Source organism: Petromyzon marinus, chromosome 44 (assembly GCF_048934315.1).
Source record: "Petromyzon marinus isolate PM22_M1 ecotype Great Lakes invasive population chromosome 44, UKy_Petmar_22M1.pri1.0, whole genome shotgun sequence".
NCBI classification, from domain to species: Eukaryota; Metazoa; Chordata; class Hyperoartia; order Petromyzontiformes; family Petromyzontidae; genus Petromyzon; species Petromyzon marinus.
In genome coordinates, this window is record NC_133710.1 from 2121374 (window position 1) to 2145302 (window position 23929).

A 23929-nucleotide genomic window follows, 5' to 3' on the forward strand; every position below is an offset into this window, starting at 1 on the left:
GCAAACATTTTGAACAAAGCACGCGGAAATAAAATTAACAAGTTCAGCTCCGTTTGAGAATTTACGTCTTTTAACTTAAAAAAAAACAAAAATGCAAATCCCTTTTTTTTTAACGACCGATTGTGTCAAAAGACGGTCGCACAACTGCTTGGGGCGTCTTTTCTCTCGGAGAAATATCCGGCCTTCCGTAGCTGCTCGGCACCATCACGGAGCTCAGTTCGTAACATCCACTGAGAGGCAACTCGGTGGTGAATTTCGGTGAACTTTTATTTGAGGAGTACAGCGATTTGACGTAGGATTCCTCGATCCACACGGTCGGGGTCGTGACCTTTAAGCCGTCAAAGGTGCTGCAGTGAGGTCCGGCGAGATTCCGACTGACAAACGGTTTCTGCTCAGTCTCCATGCTCCCCCCCCCTCTCTCTGCACTGCGATTAACAAATAATCTGAGCCGTCTTGTCATTTCTAAACAACTGTGAACACCATGTCGCCGTGCGTTGATGTTTTATTTCTCTTGTACACTGAAGTTCTGTTGGAATAAAGCTGTGTTGAGTGGTCACCTTTCTGCCGCTGCTCTTCTTTTAACTTATTAATGTGTTTGTTCTCCTACATTTTCTCTCGCTCTCCATCTCCATGTAACAGTGCACATCACCCATTTGTTTCTAACCCCCTCCACTTCACGATCCACTTTTCTCCTCCTCACCTCCGCAAAGGCTCCTTCTCCCCCTCCTCCCCGAGCAGCGCGAGGGGGTTTCGGATTCCTCACGTCCACAGCCATGCGGCCACCCTTCCGGCAGATCCACGCTCGCCAAGGGAGAAGTAGGGGGCGGGACGGAAGGAGGTGGTGGAACCCCGAGGGGGGTGAGGCCATGTGGTTTATGGGAACAAGAGTTAGCCCGTATCGGTTCCGATATGACATGGGTCCAGCTTGGCCGTTGTTATGATTATAATCAGGGCCGGAGCCAGGATTTCAGGCCGGAGTGACATTCAACAAATTTTAATTTCAAGAATGATTAGAGAGTCAGGCTGTTGAACTAGACGCCATCGGTTGGCGACACACTCTGACAATGCAGTTGCACGGAGTCCGCCAGACCGAGTGTCGTACACTTACACGCAGAATGTCACCCCTGTCACCCCCCCCTGGCTCCGCCCCTGATTATAATGACAACAACAACAAAAAACATTTTCCACTCTGGCACATCCGAGCCATGCCAGCGCGGGCTCCTTCGCGGTACTGGTGGTTTTCCGCTGGATATTTTTCCGGCCCGGAACCAAACGGTGGCACGGCGTCCCCGCAAGACGCCTGGAATCTTTATCCTGGGGGGCAGGGGGGGGGGCGAGCAGGCGGAGAGGTGTGGGGTTCATCGTGTTCGTCGTTTTGCATGTGAGCTCAGCGGCACGGCTCTCTCGGCTTCTGCAGTGAACAGAGAGACTGGAGGCTCCGGGCTGGCTTGGCGGTACGACACCTCTGCTTTAACGGAGATGGTGACACGGACCTTTGTGTGTTTGTTTGCTCCCTGCGACCCAAACTAAACTGTTTAAACTTTTTTTTTATTTTATTTTGCCAGGTAAGGCCCACTGAGCTGTATAGCTCTATTTCAGAAGTGACCGGGCTATTGCAAACGATAGCTCTTCTCCGGGTGCTCCGGTTTCCTCCCACTCGTATAAACAATTTATGAATTGGCTGAAAACCTCTGAAAACTAAAATCCCAATGTGGCAGCAGGACCCTCGCTTATGAGAGTCCGTGGACTCGGCGTGGCCTTCCCGGATGAATAAGGGATTATTTTAGCGATAGGCACCGTCGTAAACATATTGTACACATGAACAACAACATCCCGTGGCATTGTACTCGTAGAGTGGAGCAGTAAGCGCCGTTAGAGAACGTCTGTCAAGTGTGACACTGCACACCGGGGTGTGGTGTGTACGCACCGTGCATAGCCAACGCATTGCCTAGTGCTGATGTTTACGACTGCACTGCACCAGACCCTTATTGCAGACGAAGTCAACCTAAAGGAGGCCCAGTCGTTAATTTATTTTTCTTCCGGTTCCGTTTCGATGACGTACGTCTACATATACGTACGTCATCGGAACGGAATCATAAGAAAAACGGATGACGTACACGTACATACACACATGTCATCGGAACGAAAAAGGGTTAAGCTTCACGTATCAATCGACCGAAGTTTCTGCATCTTTGCTCGGAAGACAAACATAGGTGCCAGAATAATCTCAGACAAGATAAGATCAACACGAAGCCTAAACTGACCAGCTGGTGTGGTGGGATCGGCCACCATCTCCAGTGGGCAGAACAAAGGTGTGCCAGGCGTGCGTGTCGCAGGCCACACCACTGCCGAAGGTTCCGTGAGGGCCTTGGCGGATGCCTGCCAACAGCAATTCCCCTGCTCGTGTGTCGAGTTAAATGGGACACATAACAAGACCACCACCACCACACGCGCACGCACAAAATTCCCCCTCTTGGGCGTATAGACTGCCGAGGCAAGCGCTGTTAACAATCAGCCATTGAGATTGGCACCGCACACACTCGCGAATAAGCAGTTACCAACACCGCGACAAAAGCCACAGTCTTCCGTCTTAAATTATGGTCAAGAATTTTGCATGCGCGCAAGACGTATGTAACATGGATTCGCACAAACATTGCACGAAACCTCGATGAGTGTGTGGTCCAGCCACGGCCCAGGACGTCGGCAGTGGCGGCAGCGAGAGGGCATAGCTGGGTGGGAATGTGCAAATGAACAAGATGCAAAAAACAACAAATTATTTACCCGAAACCCACGCCAGGACTTCCTGTGAACGGGATAAACAATAAAGGGTGCTTGATAACTAAATGAGCAACAGTGTCAACAAATCATGTCACGGAAATATGTAATCACCTGTTTACAGAGCCTCGGATTACATGGAGCTTGAATAAGGCGTTCGCAATTGTGGCAGAGATCCAAAGGTTCATTGCTATGATGATCACACATTACCGTGTTGTGTATAGAGAGGCTCAAATGAGCATGGGGCATTCGTGGTGCCGAGCCAATGGAGGAACTTCCACATTATCATGCCAGAGCCATCATATCCCATAGAACCACCGGTGACTCACCACGAAGTGGTACTCACTTTATTTTTTTTCACAAGAGACATGATGGGCTGAGTTAACCCTGGACTGGGAGTTGAACTCGTGCCCTTCCGATCAGGAGTCAAAAGTGCTCTGTCTCAGCCTCCTCATGGCTGGATAACAAATAATAATACCACTAGGATTATTTTGTAAATCAAAGTTAAGAACTTAGTCTGCATTCTCTCGCCAGCTGCGAATAATTATCGACCAACTTTAGCTTCGAGTGGGAGAAAATTCCACCGTAGGTCAGCACATTTTCGCGAGCAAGCACTCGAAGGGAAGGACGCGTCAGTGGCTCGGTAGCTCAGGATATGCTCCAAACTTTACAGGGTTTGGCATTTCATGCATGAAACCTGATCATCAGTAAGTCGTAGAGGCTTTTTTCCCATTATTACAGCCCTTGGTATTGACATCCTTCGCCCTCGCAAATGTCTGTACGGTATATGGATGTTTAAAAAAACAAAACAATCTGGGTTGAACACAATGGATTGAAACAGTACGCCGGCGATACAGAGTAATGTGTCGGCTTGGAAACCAAATATTCGGTTCATAATAAAAAATGTCATTCATTTTTTTACCCAGGCAACTTCGACAGGTTTCATTAACATGGCAATCTCTGCGTGATTCACCAACCCCCCTTCCAATTGCAGTGAATTAACCACATGCTTCACCACGTCCACGCTACGTACACATGTTGTACACAACTATGTATATGCGTACTAACGCACATGCACATGTAACGCACGTGCGTAGACATGCGGTGCTCACGTACGTTCACGCATACATGCAAATAATACTGAAATGTGATTGGTTGAAATGTGATGATATGGTTGTGGATGATACATCATGTGTCACGACTCATGATTCTATTTCCAACTAGTAACTTGTAGCAGGCTTTGCCCACTTTCTATTGGCTTGTGCATCAACACCCCTCCAAAACGTAGTCGAAAAATGGAGATGTTGAAACTATTCCATCGCACACTAACTAAGCGTCCTTTAAACATCTTCACGTGCGAACTTTCGCAGGCCTAGGCTCAACAGTGAAGACGTAGACACAATTATTTTCCCCAATATTGGGGGCGAAAAATCTGCAAGTTTGGTTCAAGGGTTTCAAGATTTGGTGTCGTGTTTGGATTCGGCACTCTTGAAAAGATGCAAATGCTAAACTTTTCTAGGCTTTGGTTGATAGCAAAAAAAAATTGAAAATATTTTCCACTCCCTAATGTTTGGAGGAAGGCCAATATCGAAGACATTGGTTCTCAGATATTTTATGAGTGTATACACACACACGTGACTATATTTTGATCAAATTTCAGCTCTTGCCCTTCTAGAAAAGTCATTAGAATTCACATCATTCCCTCGCTCATTCACTCGCTCACTCGGGACTGGCTGCGGTTATAAGTGTGAGACACACTTAAGAGCATTCTAAATTAGCTTCTGCTCGACAAAATCCCTGCAGAAATGTTTGAGTTTTAACTTTTTCATGACATTTCGAATGTCTCAGTGGTTGGTAGAGTCGGTGTAAAGCACACTTAGTAAACCGGTGACTTTATCTGGGGTTGGTGAAACATGATGATGGAGCTGTGGTGAGATGTTTGCTACCTCTCCTGGTATACAGGAGGTCGTGGGTTCGATCCCGACCCTGACGCCTGCTGTATAATTGGAGTTTGCGTGTCTCTATCTCCCTGTGGTGGCGTGGATTTTGCTTCGGGCCCTCCAGTTTTTACCTCCTCCACATTTAGAATCAACATCACGCGTTTAAAGTGTTTGGCCGCTATAAATGTCCACGTGATGAGCCACTTCGTCGGGCTATCATTTGTGGCCAGACCGCGTCCGAGAAAGAGCTATACAGCTCAGTGGGCCTTACCTGGTAAGATAAAAAAAAATGTGTTTAAATAGTAAGAGAATGAAGCAAAGTAAGCAGACTCCGGCAATGCGACTTGCATTTGCCCCCTTGTCTCTCTGCGTTTTTTTTCTGAAAGAGCAAAAACAAGTCTCGAAGCTCATCACAAACTTTACTGGATGCACACTAAAAATTACTGCCTTCGGGTAGACGTGCAACCCCGCTTCAGTGCGCACCCAGTGGACGTGCAAACGTTTCGGCGAACATTTGGCAAACGTTAGTGCAACGATTCAAACCACAATCCAGCTGTTGGGCGTCATTGCAGCATGCTTACTGGGCTCCGCGTAACTGCGTAACCGTTTAAACTGATTAATCGCGTAAACTATTTTGTGTGTTCCATCTTCCGAACGAATAACTTTAAACACTTGTTGCCGTATGTCCGTACGTTCCCTTTCTGCGTATATAAACACAGGGCTTTGCGTGCCATTTAACACCGTTGTAAACGCTATGGATAAGTGCACGCCATTGTTTTTACCACTAGATACTACAGGACACGTCTCACCTTGCAGTAAGAGTGGAGTGCATGTGGTGGCAAAAAACAACGTTCGAAGGACGAATGTCATTTGAAATTCACAGTGCATCGAGCTGCGCGGTGTGGGGTTATTATATCACGCACGGCTATTTTAAATGACGATGCGTGACCGCATGCGGCGCCGTTAGCTGCCTGTCCACGTAGGCCTCTTCCGCCGTCAATCCACTGCTGGATGATCCACTGCCTCTCCACACCTTGCAGACCGTGAGGGCTAACTGACCATACTGCCACATGCTGGTCAGTGAAGGTGGAGGGGGTGGAGGGGAGTACGGAACACCCGTGGACTTTTTTTCTGCACTGCCCTCTGCTGCCCGCTACGCCTACTGCACCTGCCCTTCGCACATGGTGGTCACCTATGCACGCACTGGCCAGGCTTATACCTGCTCAGCTTCTGAGGTCTGATAATGTTGGGCACATTTCGGGTGATTTAATCACAGTCGTGTGAGCTGCATACACAACTGAAATGCATGTTGTCATTTAACTGTTATTTTACCAGGTAATGCCCATTGAGCTATATAGCTGTTAATGTTTAGAAGCGACCTGGCCACAAATGATAGCTCAACGAAGTGGCTAATCACATAGAATAGCAGCGAAATATGCTAAACGCATGTTTATAAATGTAGAGGGAAAAACCGGGCGACTTGGAGAATAATCCACTCGACTACGGGGAGAACATGCACACTCCAAATATACAGCAGGCGTTGGGGTCGGGATCGAACAGATCGCCACAGTGGCGAGATGTTATCTCCCTTGCCTGGTATACAGGAGGTCGTGGGTTTGATCCCGACCCTGACGCCGACTGTATATTTGGAGTGTGCATGTTCTCCCCGTAGTCGAGTAGATTATTCTCCGGGTCCTCCCGTTTCTTCCCTCCTCATTTAGAATCAACGTCACGCGCTTAGAGTATTTGGCCACTACAAATTTCCACGCGATGAGCCGCTTCTTTGGGCTATCATTTGTGGCAAGGTCGCTTCTGAAAAAGAGGTACATTGCTCAGTGGGGGCCTTACCTGGTAAAATAAAAACAATAGCAAAATATAACCCACGACCTCCTGCATACCAGGTGGGGGAGTTAACATCCCGCCACCGTGAAGCCATGTAGTGGCGATCAGGTCAACGGAGTGAACTGTGTGCACGCGGCGTGAATCGGACAACGTGCCGGGGAGGGGGGGGGGGGGGTCAGCGGGAGCGCTGCTCCCAGCGGACGACTCCGCTCACCCGCCCAATCCTTCCCTCTCCGCGACCTTGCGCCACCCTTGCGGATCTGCTGCTAACAAGTCCCTTTGCCCTGCTGCCAGCTCTAACCTCACCCTCCACAGGCATAACTAAACGCTCCAGCTGCTGTGCCTCTCTGGTGCCCTCTGCTAAGTGCGCTCTCGGCCTGCAAAAGTAAGCCCTCTCTGCTCCTCTTGCTCTCTCACTCACCGCCTCCACGTCGTCCGCTGCCACCGCTGCGTTCACCTGACGTTAAACTAAAACTATTTATTTTTTGTTTACCAGGTAAGGCCCACTGAGATATGCACCTCTTTTTTTCAGAAGCAACCTGTCTATCACAAATGATAGCTCAGGGAGGTGGCCCATCACGTGGAAATGCACAGCGGCCAAATACTCTGAACGCGTGACGTTGATTCTCAATGTGGAGGGTAAAAACCGGAGGACCCGGATAATAATCCACGTGACTACGGGGAGAACATACAAACTCCAAATATACAGCAGGCGTCGGGGTCGGGATCAAACCCACGACCTCCTGGACACCAGGCAGCGCCCAAGTCAAACGCTGCACCCTGTCTGCACCGTGGTAGAGTTGCTCGGAAGTTCGAGATTAATTTGAGATTAGCAAATGCACCACGCACACTTCTCAAACCAACGGAAGTGAGTAGATAGTCCCATGTCCGCAGGCACTTTGGGAATGGGCAAGTGCGCTCTTCGCAACCACGGGAGTGAAGGTTGCGCGAGGATTCGCAACTGGCCAGCTTCATTCACATAACCGTTGGTTTGAGGGGTACAGTAGGTGTGGTTCGCGAATAACTGAATCAATTCCGCTGGCCGTCTCTACTGCGTCTAATTATTGCTGCATTCTCCAAATGTTGAGAAAAAGCTTGGGTCAAACGTGATAAATGCATTGCTCTTGTATTCACTGTGACAATTTGCACATTATTAAGCCATTCTAGCCAAGTCCGTAATTGTAATGATTAATTCAGTAGACGCGAGGACAGGCCCAATATTGTATCTACCTACCTGACTGTCTTTCATAGGTGCACCAGCCCAGAGATAAACAAGTTATTTAGTGACACTGCATTGGCAATGGTTCATGAACACAAATAATAAAAACACTCAACGCGTTCGTCAACGACACTGTGGCCTTAAAAGGAAAAAAATATATAACAGGCAATATTTCAGCAAATGGCTCTTCGTCATAGCACATAAATACAGAGGCCGGTTGAGAGATGGAGTGAATAGTTAGGGACTGATATCAAGGCATGATAAGAATGACACGTTGCATATATTTATTGAGTAACAGTTTGTACATTTGGCAGACGAATAGTTACCTAAAAGTAGATATTGAGTAACCAATAAAACCGTTTAACAGTCAACATTCTGATTCTAAATACACTAATTTCCCTTGGCTTAAGAGCTGACCTGAAATTCATCAAGGGTCTAGGCAAGGAATTGTGGCCTACCCATGCCACTTTTGGAACACTTTATCAATAAAATAATGCAATGCTGTATATAAAATTAAGTACCTTAATTACATTTGGTGATGCTGCGTTGGCAGTAGTGCACCAGCATTAACAGCAAAAACTGAACTCTTTTGTCAATAGCACTGCTTTAAAGAGTACAAACATAGAATAGGCGACATTTTGGGCAATGCTCCTACTTTAAAGCATATAAATACTACATTTATAAATGCTACATTTATAAATACTACATTTACGTGCTGCTATATTTAACATTTTAAGGCCACAGTGTTATTAACGAACACGTTGAGTTTTTACGTATTTAAATAAGTAGACCTTTATTCGACTGTAACGAATAAAGAATCTTGCACGATTTCCCACGTAAACGGAATTAGCAGCCATATTTATTTATTTCTGCAAACGTGTTGCGGCTGACGACCTCATTTCAGCCAATCGCATTTCAAAACGACTTCGAATAGAATTGCATGGCGGGAGTTGCAATCGCAATCCAACCAAGCTTACATCCTTTTATCGGCGCAGTTCAAGGTTAAAAACGGATGAAAATTCACGTGAGCATTGTTGCAGGCAAAATCATTGCCTAAAAGTTGCCACCTTGTTCAACTCGGGCCCTGCTCTTGTCACCTCTTTAACGACAGGCATCAGATGCTTTCTCAAACTGGCTCAGCCCGAATGACAACGTAACACACGTTGCCTTGAACAAAGAGGCCTAATTACTATCTCATTGGCACACCTTCAGTCTTGTTTACTTGAGTCCAGTCGGTGTCTTTTTCAACCAGGCGGCATTGCTGGACGCAGGCGGCATTTTTTAAAAGTTTGTAATTGTAAATGTTGTGGGTTTACTCTCCAACACACCGGTGTGCTGTAGTACTAGTAACGAATTGGCATGTTTTGTTTAAGTGACCAACCTTACTAGTTGGCTGTGTCGGGTGGTGGTGGGTTTAAAGACACATTTATGCAATCTAACTCAAAAACTTATATTATGGCATTTTGTATGGTGGCTGTAATTAAGCAAGAGTTTTTGGTTGCGTAATGCCGCTAGTCTTAAATTATTGCACGTTATTTTTTTTTATCGTGGTGGCAGCATCACATTCAAATCTCAAATGTCACAACAACAAAAATTATTGAGATATCCTAAGTTCAGTAACATATCTACGTTAAGGTATTTTCTCATTACTATCTGTCAAGGTGTATTGTATACTGTAATTTTGATTTAGAAATATAAGATTTTAATTAGTTTTTAAAAAGTATAGCAGACCTTGATATATTAAGGCCCGATTTTCTAAACAAGAGGAAGCACAGGCCAAACGTTTAAAATCATCTGGGCACTACAGTTTCTCCCCAAGTAGAAGCTTCACAAAGACACTAGACAAACATCTGAGCAAGACCCTCCTGAAACGAGTCTTAACACTCGGAGAGAATTATCTGCACAAAGATATCAAACAATGTTAACAACTTACCTTACAAACAAAATCAATTACAATCATAATAAATGTTTTGGGTCAGATTACGGACATAAAATGCACGTCGTAAACCCTCTCCATGTTAAATTTCGAATTAACCACAACTTGCATTCCCACGACAAGAAGGGGCTGCCACGGTTTAAGTCCAGCGGCCGCCCTGGTTAATACTGCACGTGTATTAACCAAACAAACAATACAGTCTTCCCCACAGTGGACGTTAAAGATCCTGCGATAATTTGAAAACAGACGGCCACGTGTGCTCACCTCATGGTCCAAAATGTAAATATCCAATCTTAATCTGGAAAATTACTCCATAACATCAAGCCCACTGGCAAGACTATACTGTACTCTTCTGTTTAAAATCAAACCTTTGTAATATCCTCACGCTTTAAGAATGATGAGAATGTCAAATATACTTTTTGTTATTATTGTGGGAGCTTTCACATTATGCCTTGCGGTTCAACCACATTGTATCCCTTGGCATACATAATTAAAACTTTATATTATACATAATTAAAACTTTCACAAAATTATCGTGAATTGGCACAGGTATTGAGTAGCAGCCTTAAGCTATTGTGTCATGACCGTTTAACGGGTCCATTTGTGTCAACAGGATGAGATGGGGTGGACAGACGGGAGGTTATAATTTCGATCTCGGTTGCTCCACATTTAGGCTGGAGTCATGTGCTGGTGCAAGCCAATGGGATGTCTCCGTGGTCTGGCAGCCAATCGGACGGCCCGGAAGCCCTGGAGTATTCGATCCACGCGGAGAGCATCGAGGTAAGTTTAATAATTACGCGTGCGCACTGCCATTGACTTGTGTTTGAGAAAAAAAATATACTCTGCAGAATGGCATGATTTATTTATCTGCGTGCTTAATGCACGTATGTATGTAGGTTGAAGATTCGCACCGTACGTAGCCAACCGTGTTAATAAACAGTCTTATGAAACTTTTAGAATTTGAATTACTATTATTTGAAACACACGGTTGAAATGGTGTACGTTCTTGTGATTTGCGAAAATAGTGGCCGTTCAGCAGCGAGGTTTTGGGGGAAATAATTTTAATTTAAATGTCAAAATCCCAGGAATAGAAAGTGAAAATATCCCACCACTCAAATAAAGCACTGGGCAGTCCAAATCTCAGCGGCCCTGGGAATCCACTTTACCGTGAAATGAGCCAGATTTTGTAAAGGATAAACACAGCTTCCTTCCCACAACAGAGTAATAATATTACCAATCCTAGCGGATACATGGGCTGTCAAGCCCGGGCTCGGGTTTGCAGCTTAAACACATAGCATGAACTAACGTGTCGATTTGTGAATGTGTAAAGCATAGAGCGTTCTAATTTTGTGTTTATTTTTTTATGCCGTTAACCATACTGAATATTGGTCGCGAACGCCTACGTGTTAAACTAATCATATTGAAGCGGAGCCATTTGCGCAAGCTGCCAGTCAAGCCACAATCAAAGTGTCCTTCTTTTGCGAGCAGTGGGGTGGCACGAATTTCAATTTGTGGCCCTGGGCCAGTGGTGGTGCAAATTCCACACTACCATGATGGGAGCCAGGTCTTCCATGGGACAACCACGAGGAATAGAGCCATGCTCATTTCAATTGGTGGCTCTGAGTCAGTGGTGGAAATTCCACATTTTCATGATGGGAACCAGGCTGTCCATAGGACATGGGACAACCACAATTCTCATTCTTCTAGGCGATTGAGCTGTTGAGCCTGACCGTTTGTGTCACACCGGTATCTCCTTGCAGTGGTCTCTCCACTTCTCTGAGGTGGCTTTCAAGTAAAACATGGGCCAACGTTGACTTAACGGTCTGAGCCACATGCCAAAATGAGTCCAACTTTGCATGCTTACTGGGGTTCGTCCCATCAACCACTGTTGACATCCCATAAGACGGTGCTTGTTTTAAAGCCTCCAGGAGCATCAGGGGCATTGCTCCATGATGATATTGTGGGACTTTGAATGATTTACCCTCCGATGTTTATTTACACTTACGTGAGTAAAGTATAATTTCAGGCGATGAAATGCAACGTGACCTGCAAATCACAAGTAATGTTAATAAACGCTGCGAAATGTTTAATGATGCCTTGTGTAGAATGCATTAACTCAGGCCTTAGATTTTGAGTGCAATGTTAAGTTGAACTCATGTATATACGTATACTTAGTCTTAAAGTGAAATCAGGCAATAGTGAACACGATGGGAGATCAAGAACCCCAAGCAAGTTTTTAAAAAGAGAATAAAACATTTCTTCATTTCTAAACAAAGGAGAATCATGAATTCTACATTAGCAATATAAATTAGCAGGAACATGGATACATGAATGAGTACATCTCATTGATGTACCCATGTCTCCACCTTAATAGAATGTGGCCTTCTGGGAATGCGTAAGATCAACAGCAGTGTTTCAAGACAAGCAAACTGGACCGGTTTCGACATTCAGTGTCTCATCAGCAGAGTCGGACTTAAATCAATGCTGGTGAACTGCCAATGTTGCAGGCAAGGGCCCCTCCTGCGTACAATTTCGGGGTCTCAGTTCGACGCGAAGTTACATAACACATTACTTTAAATGATCTGAAGCGAAATTACATAAACCATAACTCAACAGAAATGCGTTCTCCACAACGGTGCCGTCGATTATTTTGGGTTAGATTGTTGCTCAGCGACACACAGTGCGTACTGAGCGCCCCCACACGGGCCCGACGATCATGTGACCGCTCATTCACAGCGCGCATTATAACACGTCAAATGTAAACGTCTTGGATATAAGTTAATTTATTTGAATGCGTAGCATTCCCAGTCGGCTGCATATCGCGAGTTCTGATCGTAGGCTGAGTCTACTCCTGCCCGGATGTGAACTCATAACCGTCTGATTGTGAGTCAAGGGCTCTGACCACAGCACCCACCGGCCGGACGACGATAAAATAATCTGGTAAAATGATTCTTGCTTTCATTACGAATGCTGCGATGGGTGTAATGGTGAGCACACTGGACTTGCAATCCAGAGGTCGCCAGTTCAACCTCCTGGCGTGCCAGTTGAAGCAATCGGCGAGTTTGTTTTAAATCCCCCCCCCCCCCGACGTCTGTTGACCCCGAATTATAAATGTTGATCACCAGGCTGCGTGTGGTGGGGTAAGGTGTGAGTTCTACCACCGCTTTCGAGGCGTCTGGCCAGGGTGGAAGAATTAGGGTAATAAATATTCTCTTGGAGGGGCTCTCGAGCCCCCTCTATTGGAGGCCCTTCTGGCCAGCAGTGGCGTGACCGAGAAATTGCAGGCCTGCACCTTAACCCTTTTAACGTACCGCGCCGTAGTTTAAACAAATAAAACAAATCGTGTTTGACACACATTCGCCCAGATTAACATCTCAGCAAATTGGCGCCGCGGTGGCTAGGAGATGTTAACTACCTTGCCTGATATACAGGAGGTTGTGGGTTCGATCCAGACTCTGACGCCTGCTGTATATTTGGAGTTTGCGTGTCTCTCTCCCCGTGTTCGCGTGGATTTTTCTCCGGGTCCTCCGGTTTTCCCCTCCACATTTAGAAACGTGCGTTCAGAGTATTTGGCTGCGAAAAATGTCCACACAATAAGCCACCTCGTTGGGCTATCATTTGTGGACAGGTCGCTTCTGAAAAAGAGTTATATACGTAGCTCAGTGGACATTGTGTAGTATTATATTTAAAAAATAGTTTGTAGTTTTAATTGTCTGTGTGTGACATATCACCTTGGCAATTTGCCCCACTGTCCGTGACTAGTCCCCACCGCAGAAATGTGGAATTTCCAACCAACGACTAACCCGAGCGCCCAGTGAACATCGATACCGCACAATGCTGGCTGGAGCATGGGTGGGCATTTATTCTCTTTTCAACAGCGATTACTCTTGCACACGTGTCCTCTCTCACCGTGTGGAACCGGAGGAGCGGGCACTGTTAGCGAGCACCTATCAAGGGCGAGGAAGGGCAAAGGAAGGGAGATGGAGTCACCGTCACACCTCCCGAGTATTTACGTTCACACACTGCACCTGTTTCTCATTTTAAGGCCGAGTTGACCTTGGGGAGACCCAGAGCAGGGTTCAGATACAACCTGCCACTGATGTCGCCTTGGCAGATATTAAACCCAGGTCATCGAGTTCGTAGCGCAATGCAGGAAGAGCTCTTGCCAACGGAGACGGACATTAACACACGCACAGCACGGATCTGGGGTGTATTGACGACACGGGGTATTTACACAACATGTAACGCCTCACTCTTGTTCCCGTTCACATCTCGGTTCCGTCATCACGGTTTTGCTCACGAATGGCCCGAATCAGGTTGCAGTCAAGGTTTTTGTAGGCGGCCGAATGTTTTTTACCGCTCACTTCGCACATCTTGACGGTGCCCGGGATTGCGCACGCACCCGGCGTTCTGGAAACTCTGCGCTGTGGACCCGGTGACCTCCAATTTGATTTCGATTCCTAGCCACGTCTCACATGAGTGGCGAGTGATGTGTGAGATCCGGTGCTGTGGCCGCCCCCCCCACCCACCCCATTTGCCACACCCACATTGACCAGTGTGGTGAAGTATGGTTAACCCCCCCCCCCCCCCACGTAATTCCACACAGCCTTAAGCTAGCAGTAAATTAACAAAGGAATAAATATTAACATGTAATTAAGAATGTATAATGTAGAGCTCTAATAGATGCAAATGGAACTTACCCTGTCATTATTTTACTTCCGTCATCATTGCCGTTCCATCTTAAAAACAAATCGGCATCTGCTACTAATTTAAGGCTGAGCTAATCTAGAGAATGCCCACGCCTGGTTCAGATAGCTCCCGCCACTAACGATAACTGTGGCTGGCGATCAACACTTAGGTCACCGGGTTCCAAGTGCGCTGCACACAAGCCAGCACGCCCCCACTCACCACGTAGACAAAGACAAAGATCCCCCGTACAGCTTTGCCATACTTTTGGGGCAAGTGCTGTTAGCGAGCACCAAATGAAGGCCGGCACGTGACACGAGGGAGTGGGTGGCCAGCACCACGCCCGACCTCCTTTGTCTCCCCAGTAGTGATGTTTACTCACCGCACCAGGTGCTCATTTGAGCCTAAGTGGACTTAGGGGAGACCCAGGACCGGCTCAGGTAATTATCGTCACTGCTGTCGACCATGAGCGTAAATCCAACCCGGGTCGCCGGGGTTCGTAGCGCGGCGCGATAACTCCCGCCCTGCCGCTCCCCAAGCACCCAAACACACGCGCAGACGCACGCGCTTGTAAAAAAAAAAGAGGGGACGAGTGAAAACGGTTTGCTGTGAGCATCCCTGAAGGGATTCAGTGCAGCTGCCGTGCCCGCCGGCTTGGGAACACCTCTCATCGCACCGACGTCAACAACCCGTGCGGGCATCGATCCTGGCCCCAATCGCCCGGCACGACGCCGCGCGCGTTTGGCTGATGGAAGCGCCGGTAACGGTGAAAGGACGCCACCCTCACCCACCTACCCACCCACCCACCCCCGTACACAGTGAGTTGAAGAGGGACGTGCCGGATCGATCACCCCCGAGGGTGAGAGAGATCCGCGTCGTCAGCTGTTTTGCGGCCTTGGAGAATGGGGGTGTATAGTGTGTGTACGTTCATGTTCTTTCTCACCGTACGTAGCCGACCGTGCTAGTCGGAGGTGCGGGGGAAGGACGACAAACTAAACACAAAAAGCAGTTCTAAAGAAATGAGTTTGTCAGTCTAGATCATGATTTAAACGTGTATAGCTCCAGTAGCTTCCTAATATCGGAAGGAAGAGCGTTCCAGACGGCCGCTGAAGCGCATCTGAAATACGAGCGATGCGGTGACCACCGTCTTTGTTCGATGGCCAGCCTGCGAGGGCGTTGTGCGTTGCGCGTACGCGTGTTTCTCGAACTCCTTTAGCGCCGTACATAGCCAACCGTGCATCGAGCACGTGGATTGCGTCGCTGTAGGGACGAGGCTCCCTGTGACCTGCGAGAGCTACCGTTGGTGGGCCCCGTGGCCTCGTTTGTGCGAGATGACCAACGGAGTGACCCGTCACAGCCCTCTCCGATGTGCATTCGGGCTGCACCGTGTGTTGGTCGATGTCGGTTTCGCTCCTCGTGACGGCCGCTTCTTCGGGGGAGCTGAAGGGTTCAGTTCGTGACGACAAATTGTTTAGTTCCGGAATAAATCAGCCCCGTGCAGAAGCTCCCAACACGTCGAGCGAAATGTCGGACATCGCAACCGCGAAAATCGACGCAGTTGTGTGACCGTCACTGTCATTTGCATCGTCATCATTGCCATTGATTTATTTGTATGTATGCATATCTTGGGCCCAACTCTGCAGCATTCTTCATTGAGTTCCTCAATTGTTTCCTGCAGTTAATTTCCATCGGCGATATAAGAACTCTGTCCTGAGAAAATGTGAAATGGTGAATACAACTCTCCATTAACGCCTACGCATTTGTCCAATTGGTTTATCACGCAAGCACAGATTTTACTTAACAAATGCAGACTAAAATACAGTGCCAGTCAAGAGGTAATCGACTGGTAAGCCCATCGGAGGATGTAAACTTAGCGCAGTTATTGAAGACAGACCTGGATGAAAATGATGAGATAAAGAGGCAGGTTGGGGCGCTATTGTAACACTAACTTGACAATGAAAAGTTTCACAGCAATGTGTCCGAAGAATAATAATAAGTGATACATAATTGTATTGTTACCAGTGTGTGTTGAACTTCTTTCACACCATACGTAGCCAACTGTGCTCTTGACACATGGCTCAGAAACATACGAGTGTGTGGAACAAAGTCAGAAGAAAGTGCACAAAGCAGAGCACTGAGAGACGGAGAGAAGAAGACGTGGGCCACAGCACAAACTCACGTTGGAGACATCGAATCAGAGCGAGTGGGCTTGGGCAGGAAGCGACAGCAACAGAGAGGTGGCGGCCGGTGGTTTGAGACCAACGGTGGAGCGGCAGCCAAAGGTGTGAATTAGCTCCACCAAGAGGAGGTCCACGTGGGAGATGGTGCCATGGGATCAGTGAGTAGGCAGAAGCGAGGTTTTTGTCCTGCGTCGCTGTGAACGTGAGGAACGGCGATGGATTGGAGAGATCCGAATGCAGCAGTGGATAGGTCATGGCTTGTGATGACGATATCGATGAAATATTGTGAATGATGTCACGAAAATACAAATGAATCTGGATAAACTTCCAAAGCAGAATGCTTGTGATCACCACTACCACGATCATTGTCAGCCATGGTCAATCCACTGCTGGATGAAGTCCTCCGAATAGCCATCTCCACCATCTCTCACGATCGTGCGCTGTAATAATTCACCTATACTAGTGATAAAACCGATTTAAAGAGAGTAATTTGTGGACTTTTTGGAGTCGACATCATCATAAATACTCCATTAATATGCTAGCTTTTTCCCCAGCTTGAATTGGCTTGCTTGTTTATTGCGGTGCATAAATGATTTGACATGGTGCATTTAATGGATTACTTCTCAACTACGGCTAGGTCATTCTCCGCAAAGTCCGTCCCTGACCGTGCTTGTGGTGTCAATGTTATGGTAATCGATGTGTGCACTCTCAAGCAATATATCACTGCAATTATGCATGACTTAATGTTAGGGCATAATAATTATTTCATTTTATATCGCGTCATTCAACTAATCTACTTTAAAAAAAATTATTTGCCAGTTAAAGCCCACTGAGCTATAAAGATATATATATTTTTTTAAATGACCTGGCCACAAATGACAGCTCAACAAAGTAGCTTATCAGGTGGAAGTTTAAAGCAACCAAATACTCTAAACGCGTGATGTTGTTTCCAAATGTGGAGGGAAAAACCGGAGAACCCAGACAAAATCCACGTGACCACGGAGAGAGACATGCAAACTTGAAATATACAGGCGTTAGGGTCAGGATCGAACCCATGACCTCCTGCACAGCAGGTAACATCTCGCCACCGTGGCGCCCATGCTAATAGCATCCCATAACGCTGTAGATTCATTATATAGAGGGCCAAATCCCATATACAGCCACTACCAAGCCAATGAAAATCCTGCTATTACTAAGCAAAATATTTTTTATAAACAAATTAAGAAATGGCACCTAAACAAAAAGCACAAAAAAGTTATCACAACGAATCAATGTGTCCATGAGGTCTCCTCCACATTCCACAGCACAATCCCGACCAAGCCAGGAAACCTTCACATGAGCGGCAGTGGTCAAAAAGTTACGACTCACTTATAGCGAGTGAACAGCAAAATTTTGCGTACAAATGTTTTTTAAAATATTTTAATAAATTACCTTAATATGTAAATAAGCTATTAGATATGTGAACATTATCATAATAGCACATCTCTTCATCTCATCACTTTCTCTCGCATCACTTTCTACGGATAACTTTCTACGGATCACTTGATCTTTCTCTCTCTCTCTTTGCAGTCGTGTAGAGTCGAAGATGCGGATAGCCAAAATCGCGGACGGCAGGTTCGTAAATAACGAGGCAATATTGTAAGTGGAGGAGGTTGCAGGGTGGAGGCGGACAACTTACCCAGAGGGGACATTGAAGTGGCACCCAGAGGTCAACAACCTCGGGAGAGGCCGGTGGCGATGACGGACTGCGACAGTCAACCCTGCCGGTTGCATGTCGACTCTGCACGAGCTGTGAGATCGAGCAGAAGGAAGGAAACGGATTGGCAAGGATGTGTGCCAACATCCCTACGCAGGACCCTCTTTAAAAAAACAAGTCCCTGGACTAAGTGTGGCTATCCCGGGTAAATGTGCAGCTGTTTATTGTCGTCGACAGAATTGGCCCTGGTGACCTCTTTATCACAGCGGCCTTGACCTACGTGTGCACATATTTAAATGTTTAAAGCTGGCACGTGCATTCCCCTTCCCCCCCCCCCCCACATCATTGATTTTCCGTGATTAGAGCTTCAATACATTTTCCAGTTTTTACAGCGCATACAGTATGAATCCTCGCATCGATTGAGAGGTAAAACACTGAATACATTTACAGAAGCGCCGTGGCGCCGAGTTGAAAATTACGAGATTGCTCCTCGTGGAGAGAGAGAGAGAGACATGAGGGTGCGATTGTGGGATCGCGCGAGCCAACATTTCACCAGGGAATTTTTTTCGTTTTGCAGGACGCGAAGAAAAAAACCTCGCGTAGATCCAGCACGAAAAAACAGTCAAAATAAATGAATCACCCTCGCTCTTTTTTGCTTGCACGAATGATAAAATCCTAAACCAGCCTAAACGTATGGGGCTCTTGTTGCGTGCATCCCTGTCAACCCCTTATCAGAGCCTACATATTACAGACCAATCCAGCCCTTATTGGTCACCCCGTGCCCTTATAAATCTCAACGTTCATCCTACAAAGTCCCATCACAAGGGAGAAACACAAATAGACAAATGCAAATTACCCGTATTGAAACGGCTGTACGTCGTATGGACCTGAAAACTGAATTTCCCTCTACAAGAATAGGGGGGTAAACCGTGTGGGTTGGCAGCTGTGTACGTACAACAGACCGCCGCTTAATGCATCGAGCCAGACAACAGTCTGACGTGACTAATGCCCCCAAAGCATAACCAATATCTCCGGCGCACAGAGACATACAGCGGAGGGAATGGGAGGGAAGCGATTAAGGAGGTCTGATGGCACGAGATTGAGTGGGGGAAGAAGCTTCTGAGGAGAGACTTTGAAGCAGAGAGAGGGAGTTCTGGGAAGGAGGGCCGAGTGGCCAGCTAAGCCTGCCCCGGCGTTGGGAGCTCCCCAAGAGGTTGCTTTACTGGCGGACCGCCCGCCCCCTCGTCATGGAAATGTGGAATGTCCAGTGACTGCCTTAAAGGGAGCCGGCAGTGGAAATGGGAGTCATCAGGTTTCACTCGCAGACGCCAAGACATCCGATTCCCTCTTGCTTCGTCCTGTGGATCTTTCAAGTCAGACATTGTGTGTCCCCTTATCTAGGGTGGCTTAAGAGGACCCTGGGAGACGGCAACGATCTCCCTCCCACTGTGACGATTGGGTGATCGTAAGGTGATTGTCTTGACAGGAACAACGCAGGCGCCTGGTGTACACTGCGGCGAATTGGCGTTGCTGGCTCACACCGCACCGGTGATACTAAGAACCACCTACATTTGCAATTGTATTTCACGGCCCTTTGCCAGTCCATGCTTGACCACTCAGAGCACACCCCCAATGATGGGGGTTGTTCGACCATACTTCACCACGCTAAGCAATGGGCCTTTGTGGAAGCCTCGGTGACGTCCGGGGACCGGTTCACGGTATAACTCGCCGTCGGTTGTTCGCCTTGGCCAGGGAATCGAACCTGGGGGTCCACAGCGCGATGCGCTAAACCGCTGCGGTAGCAACTTCGCCCCGTGAGAACGCGTGCCGTCGTCATCGTCATCGCCGTCATCATCGTCATCATCTAACACCAAACCACGATTGTCGTGCAGATGCAACGGGTGCCCCTTTGGCTGTCAGCTTTCCTCACTTTGGCCGCGGCGCGAGAGGATTTTATAACGTCCCATTGGGTGATGCCCGTGTTTAACGTCGTGACGATTCCTTGTTTCGCGCTGTTGTTTCCCCTGCTGTGGGAGATGACCCCCACTGCATAACAACCGGACCGTTGTTACAGTTTTACTTATTGACTTGGGCGATTGTGGGGGGGGGAGGGGGGGGAGGGCTTCTCTATAGGTGCACCTAGCCTGGCACAACCACCGCGGTGATGTCACCGCTACTTAGTGTCGAACGGCGGTTGTTGTTGTTGTTGAGCTCCCATAGCTGCCAACCCCTTATGCCCTACCTTATTACAGACCAATTCAGACCTTACTGGTCACCCCGTGCCCCTTATAAATCTCAACGTTTATCCTACAAAGTCCCATCACAAGGGAGAAACACAAATAGACAAAAACAAATTACCCGTATTGAAACGGCTGTACGCCGTACGGACCTGAAAACTCGATTTCCCTGTATACGAATGCGGGGTAAACCGTATGGGTTGACAGCTTTGCCAACAGCCTGTCAAGTCTATACGGGGGATCTTTGTCTTTGGTGTGTTTGGGGAGCCTGGGGAATGGCAGCCCTACACTCGGAGTAATTTATTATCGCTGAGCATCGGGCTGTAATGAATTCACCAGCCTTTAACAGTCGCAGTGAAATGTCCTCACAAAAACAAACGAACACGCATACACCAGCAGGCACACACACACGTTGGTGCCTGCAAAGATGTACTTGCACATGCACGTCTGTTTAACTTCTTTCGCACCGTACGTAACCATATCACGTAAACATCCGTAACAACTTTCCTCTTGGCACATCACGGGAAGGGGAGTAACCGTAGAGTCAATGGTATAATAATGGTGGTGGTGGTGGTGATGCACCGCAACAGAGAGATGGGAACGGGAAAGGGGAAGGGATGCCAGGAAAGAAATCCCTAAAACGGACAGAGAGGAGGGCACGGGTCAATATGAGCAGCAGGAAGAGAGGAGGAACCCCAAGGAAGAATGGGAGGATGAGGAGGAGGAGGAGGAGATGGAATGGCCGAACCTGTCATCGAAATCATTCAAATTTGTCGCCCTTGTTACACGCTTTCTATTAACTCACTGTCTGTTGTTGTATCCTCAAATCTTGTAATTCAATTTGAAGCCACTTCCCAATGTGGTATCGACTGGAAACTTCGTATACTTATGTCATACTGATGACAATACTATATTCTATCATTAAAAATAAAAAAAAAATATTTTTTAAACATTATTTTTTATATGTTGTTTCGGCTTGGGTCTAATTGTCCACGCTCAACTGACGTTGGCTGTAAATCACCACGGGGCCCTTACGTTGTGGCAAGCTTCGGGCCCACTTCCTGGAGTCGTGGAGTTCTGCCATTACCAGTACGGTACATTTCATTAAAGCGTGTTTAAAAAAAAAAGTTTTTCTTTTTAAATATTACATTATTTACACTTACGCCAAGGGCCTTGAGTGAAGGTGCTCCATAAATACGAAATAACATGTCGGGAAATGAGAGGGGTGGTGGCGGTGGTGGTGATGATGATGTGTGAGGAGGGAAGAGAGCAGTAGAAGAGGGAAGGAAGGAGCGAGCGCACGTGAGCGGCACGGCAGAGCGGCGTCTGTTTTCACAGGGGGCGGGGAGAGAGGGGGAGGAGTTCAGAGTGGGGGTGGCCACGCAGACGTCACGTGACTTACGGGAGGCTTGAATAGATTTAGCTATAAGGGATATTCCATTAAAAAAAAAAACCTGTATTATGGATATTGGCCGCGGAAGCCTACGTGTTCAACTGTAAGGGATGCTGTCGGTACGTGTGTTGTTAGCGAGCGCCTATTGCTGTGTAAGTGCAGTCCAGCACGGACCGATGTGGCCAGGACCACACGTGATCACCCTTGTCTGCGCAGTATTGATACACACACCGTACCAGGTTACAGTCCTCATTTTAGGCCGAGTCAACCTGAAAGAAACTCAAGCCAGGCTTGGGTATGCACCAGGGAGGGACATGCGGTCAGGAGATGCAGGGAGGCTCTGCCTCCCCCCTCCCCCCCCCCACGCTGTTCGCCAGGATCGTTGCGCTGTCTTGCGGGCCACTGCGACACTTTGACGAGTCTGCGAAGGTGCAACGTCTTTACGCACACAAAGACAAAGATCCCCCGTGTATCCTTCACAGACTGGCGGGACAAGTGCTGTTTGTGAACACCGATGTAAAACCAGCACGCCGCACGAGGGGGATGGGTTGACAGCACCACGCCTGGCCGTCTTTGTCTCCCTAGCGGCGACTTTTTATTCATTGAGGCTGAGCCAACCTAGGGGAGGCCCAGGACCGGTTCGTAAATATTCGTCACTGATTTTGTTCATAAGTGGGAATTGTATGTTGAACTTCCTTCACACCGTACGTAGCCAACCGTGTTAATCGGAGGTGCGAACTGGGGTCGACGGGTTCGTAGGGCAGTGCGCTAACCACTGTGCCACCGCTCCTACTAACCCACACAAAGACAAAGATAGCATTAACCGACTGCATTGTCAAGTGCTGTTAGCAAGCACCAATGAAAGCCGGCACGGCATACAAGGAGGTGGATGTCCAGCACCACGCCCGGCCGCCTTTGTCTCCCTAATGGTGACGTTTACACACCGCACCAGGTACTTATTTGAGACTGAGTCAACCTAGGGGAGCCCCAGGACCGGTTTTAGACAATTTTCACTCGTGTCGACCGTGAGTGGAAATCGAACTCGGAGCATAGCGCAGCGTGCACAGCAGCAGCACTGCACCCCCTGGCACACACGCGCGCACACAGACTCACATATCGCGTGTACACCCACCCACACCCGCACGCATGTGTGTGGCATGCCCACCCACACAGCAGTATCACGCGCGCACACACTGGGGCACTGCTCTGGAGCCGATCTGTATGCAGGCGGCGAATGCTCGTGACTTATACTGCAGCGGCAGCAGCCAGCAGCAGCAGCAACCGTGGTCTAGGCAGGCAGCACGGGTTGACAAAGTGAATGCATTGCGCCAGCGAGATACGGGCAACCCAGCCACCACCACCAACCACCACCAGCAACATCGTCGTCATCTCACCGAACATCCCAGCCTTCGTCCTCGGCTTTGCCAAAGGTGAGTGTTCGCTGTGAAGCCCCGCGCCCGATGCGCATTCGCGAGCGACCCGCTGGGATGACGACGGACGAGCGTAACGCCGTGATCGCAGCGGGAGCGCTCGGAACGAATTGCCCGCGGTGGCCGCAGATTCTGCGTCTCCCCACCCCCCCCCCCCCCCCCCGTGCTGCACGGGAACGCGAATTTACCGCCGTGCTTTGGCGACCCGTTGACAAATCGACGGCCGCTGCCGCGCTGCTCGCTGCTCCGCAGAGGGCATTCGTTGGGGAGAAACGGGGACGTTAGCGGAACGTGTGCGGTGTACGATTGCACGCACGTGCCTGTGTTAGTATTTGGCTGTGAACGAGCGTGTACTTAAGTAACTACTTCTATACTTTTTTGCGTTAAAAGGGGGTGGTGGTAATGCATTGCGTATACTTTGAGTGTGTTGCACGGTATTTGCTTGTATGTACAGCGTAAAGTCTACGGATTGCCGTTCATACAAATGAATGAATTGTTTCAACGATTGGTGTGTGTACACCATAAGAGACCGAACATATTAATGTGGTGATGCTGCTGCTGCTGGTGCGTTGGCTGTGGTGCAAAAGCGCAGCCA

The 23929-nt window shown here is 48.0% G+C and overlaps 1 protein-coding gene and 1 long non-coding RNA gene across 3 annotated transcripts in view; one reads left to right on the top strand and one right to left on the bottom strand.

The window, feature by feature from the left end:
• LOC116951993 (uncharacterized) overlaps positions 1-23929 on the top strand; it is a 250555-nt gene that overhangs the window by 167487 nt on the left and 59139 nt on the right. The window contains exon 10 of one of the 2 annotated variants that reach the window (XM_076073915.1): positions 10386-10492. In XM_076073915.1, the coding sequence (XP_075930030.1) occupies positions 10386-10492 (107 nt within the window). Of the gene's footprint in view, positions 1-10385; positions 10493-23080; positions 23335-23929 lie in introns of those variants that run through there. The other variant, XM_076073917.1, reaches the window with a different exon arrangement.
• LOC116951994 (uncharacterized) lies at positions 287-23490 on the bottom strand. Its single transcript, XR_004404367.2, has 3 exons — positions 23299-23490; positions 18257-18367; positions 287-1314 (listed from the first exon to the last, which is right to left on the bottom strand). It is a non-coding gene; the product is annotated as an uncharacterized LOC116951994 (long non-coding RNA).